A 2,734-nucleotide genomic window follows, 5' to 3' on the forward strand; every position below is an offset into this window, starting at 1 on the left:
AACTCAGGACAAATCTTTAACTTCAATTTATCTGGAGCAGAGGGACTAATTTAGTAGAGGTTGATTACAAAAAACATAGAAGTTTCTCGAGGAATTTTAAAAATGTTACTTGCAGCAGAAGCTTTGTACCCAAACATCGACATTGAGAAGCTTTGTACCCAAGCTTCGAGGTTGGATTTGCAGATTGAGCGGGAGCAGCCCCAACGCCACAAGCATATCGCCGTCGATGTTCCTAGCAATAACATCTGGCTGCAGACTTTGCGATCAAAAGACCCCGGGGCATACCGGCTTTTCCAATAAAAGTTTCCAATTAATTAAAAGAATCTCTTTGTCGGATAAAAAAACATTGTCGAAAATTCAAAAAATCTGGCTCTAAACGTTGCGATCATAGAGGTAATGGATTCAAAAAAATGTTATGCAGTTTTGGGCTTTTGGGAGATGCTAACCTGAACGTCAAAATTCTTGATTCATTGCTACCATAGCTTCTAGGTGAAGAAGAGCATGTTCCTGTACAGTATGCTTAGCTTTATGGAAAGCAAAGCAGTATGCCTACTGATCTATCAAGAGAGAGCATCCAGTTCCGGTCTCCACTTATATTTCTCATCATCATGTACACTACAATCTTGCCAGCTGCCATTTTGGCTGGACCTGCCATTTTTTTCACCAGCTACTTTAACCCGTATAAGTACACTTGTTCTTAGAACATTAGGTAGCTAGCTGCTCATCTTACCACTTACCACCTGGTGTTATAGCCCTGCTGTACATATCTGGAGTGGAGGCAAACATGGTACACTAGTGATCTCACTAGTATTCAGTTTCATTTTCAGTCAAGCAAATTGGATTCTCATCACATCTGAATCCTTAATTAATCCTTCTTTCATGTTTGTTTGTTTGTACTTACGTTCTTGTGTAAACATCCTTAAAAATCTCTAAAAGGCTAGCTTTGTTTTGTCCCAAGAAAATACATAGATTTTGCTTTAAAAAGCGTTCACTCCATTGCTGAAGTTCCAAGCTGCACCTTTTGTTTCAGCAGCAGCAGCAGCAGCCGCCGCCTCCGAGGAGGATGGTCGCGTCGAAGAAGCTCATGAAAGTCGGGCCATGGGGCGGCACCGGGGGCAACACGTGGGACGACGGCGGGCACACCGGGATCCGCGGCGTCACACTGTCGTACGACCACCGCTGCGTCGTCTTCATCGCCGTGGAGTACGACAGGAGCGGCCTCGCCGTCCCCGGCGAGCGGCACGGCGGCGCCGGCGGCAACCACACCACCCAGGTTGGTACTTCGATCGGCAAGATCGCGTAAACGGCATATATGATACGGCAGAGCCGTGCTTTTCTTGACTGGACTGTTGCGTGCATATGCGTAGATCAAGCTGAGCTTCCCGGACGAGCACCTGACGGCCGTGAGCGGCCGCTACGGCGCGGTGGCTCCCGGTGGCTCGCCAGTGATCCGGTCGCTGGCGTTCAGGACGGAGCGCGCGGCGTACGGGCCGTTCGGCGCCGCCGAGGGCACGCCGTTCGAGTTCGCGGTGGAGGGCGGCGTGATCGTGGGGTTCTGCGGGCGGAGCGGCTGGCAGCTGGACGCCGTCGGGATGTACGTGGCGCCGCTGCGGCCGGAGAAGCTGTACGACAAGGTGCATCACCTGGGGCTCATGGCCTACCGCTCGGTCATGCACCGGCTCGGGCCGGCGCCGGCACCGCCACAGGACGAGCTGCCGGAGGCGAGAGTTCAGCATCAGCGTCAGAACGGCAGTGTGGTTCAGACAAGTCGCAAGAATTACTAAGTGGTCAGCGTGTACTTACTACTCAGTACTACTCATTAGCTAGAATGGCAAATTCATGGCTGGGTCTCTGTCGTACAGATTGATTCGGCTGGTATATATGAAACCAGAAATGCTTAATGCAGGAGATTTACTACAAGGCGACATGGTTTGGTACTCTCGAATGACAACAAAATAATATTCTCGAAGAAGAAACCACAACAAGAACAACAACGATGATGATGATGATGTCGATGAACCACAAATAACAAGAGAGAAGTCCATGTTTCAATCATGAAATGTCACAAATGTTTAAGAATCAACCCTAAACTTTGAAATCGTCTAAGTTTCAATCCTAGACGATCAAAACCCATGCAAGATTTTAACCGCATTTTTTTTGCAAGATTCGACCCTGCCCTCTCCTCACATCGTTTTCTGCTGAGTTGGACATGTTTTAACCCTTTGACCGCCCCATCATTCAAGTGACCCGCCACGCCAATCAGTCCACTTAACGTAGCCCATGCTCTCTCTCTCTCTCTCTCTCTCTCTCTCTCTCTCTCTCTCTCTCTCTCTCTAGCACACTGATCCCCACCAGCCGACCTAGCACACTGATCCCCGCCGGTCGTCACTGCCGCCAACAACACCCGACCTGCTGCCACTCATCGCTACACCGCCCTCCTTCCTCTCAACCAGGAAGTCCCCCCCCCCCCCCCCCGGTGCAAGGGTTTGTAGCAAACAACAAATTTTCCTTAAAGTAGGTGTCTTCTGGTTTATCGAACCAACAAGAGTTTAGAAACACACACGATGATCAACACCTACACACACAGATACAAAACTGGCTTGGCCCCAAACAGAAGGGGGATGATAGGCGCCGGTGCACCGGCCCAAACTTTGGGCCGGTCGCACCCCAGCCATACGATGCGAGCTACGGAGCCGTTAGATTCCGCCCGACGCCCAGCTCACCCCGTGCCCTT

The 2,734-nt window shown here is 50.4% G+C and overlaps 1 protein-coding gene across 2 annotated transcripts; it reads left to right on the forward strand.

Moving 5' to 3' along the window:
• The first annotated feature begins 615 nt into the window (after window positions 1–615).
• Window positions 616–2,093, forward strand: LOC123097304 (jacalin-related lectin 19). Of its 2 annotated transcripts, none has more exons than XM_044519010.1 (3): window positions 616–787; window positions 1,031–1,273; window positions 1,368–2,092. In XM_044519010.1, the coding sequence occupies exons 1-3, from the start codon at window positions 785–787 to the stop codon at window positions 1,782–1,784; spliced, it is 663 nt and encodes a 220-aa protein (XP_044374945.1). In that variant the 5' UTR covers window positions 616–784; the 3' UTR covers window positions 1,785–2,092. The 2 variants fall into 2 exon arrangements, with proteins under 2 accessions (XP_044374945.1, XP_044374951.1); XM_044519016.1 differs by having other exon boundaries at window positions 648–787; window positions 1,034–1,273; window positions 1,368–2,093.
• The last annotated feature ends 641 nt before the right edge of the window (window positions 2,094–2,734 follow it).

This window comes from Triticum aestivum, chromosome 1B (assembly GCF_018294505.1).
Source record: "Triticum aestivum cultivar Chinese Spring chromosome 1B, IWGSC CS RefSeq v2.1, whole genome shotgun sequence".
Classification (NCBI taxonomy): Eukaryota; Viridiplantae; Streptophyta; class Magnoliopsida; order Poales; family Poaceae; genus Triticum; species Triticum aestivum.

Coding starts and splice junctions, on each gene's coding strand:
- LOC123097304 (XM_044519010.1), top strand. Junction 1,274..1,367: donor GCGGCAACCACACCACCCAG/GTTGGTACTTCG, acceptor GCATATGCGTAG/ATCAAGCTGAGCTTCCCGGA.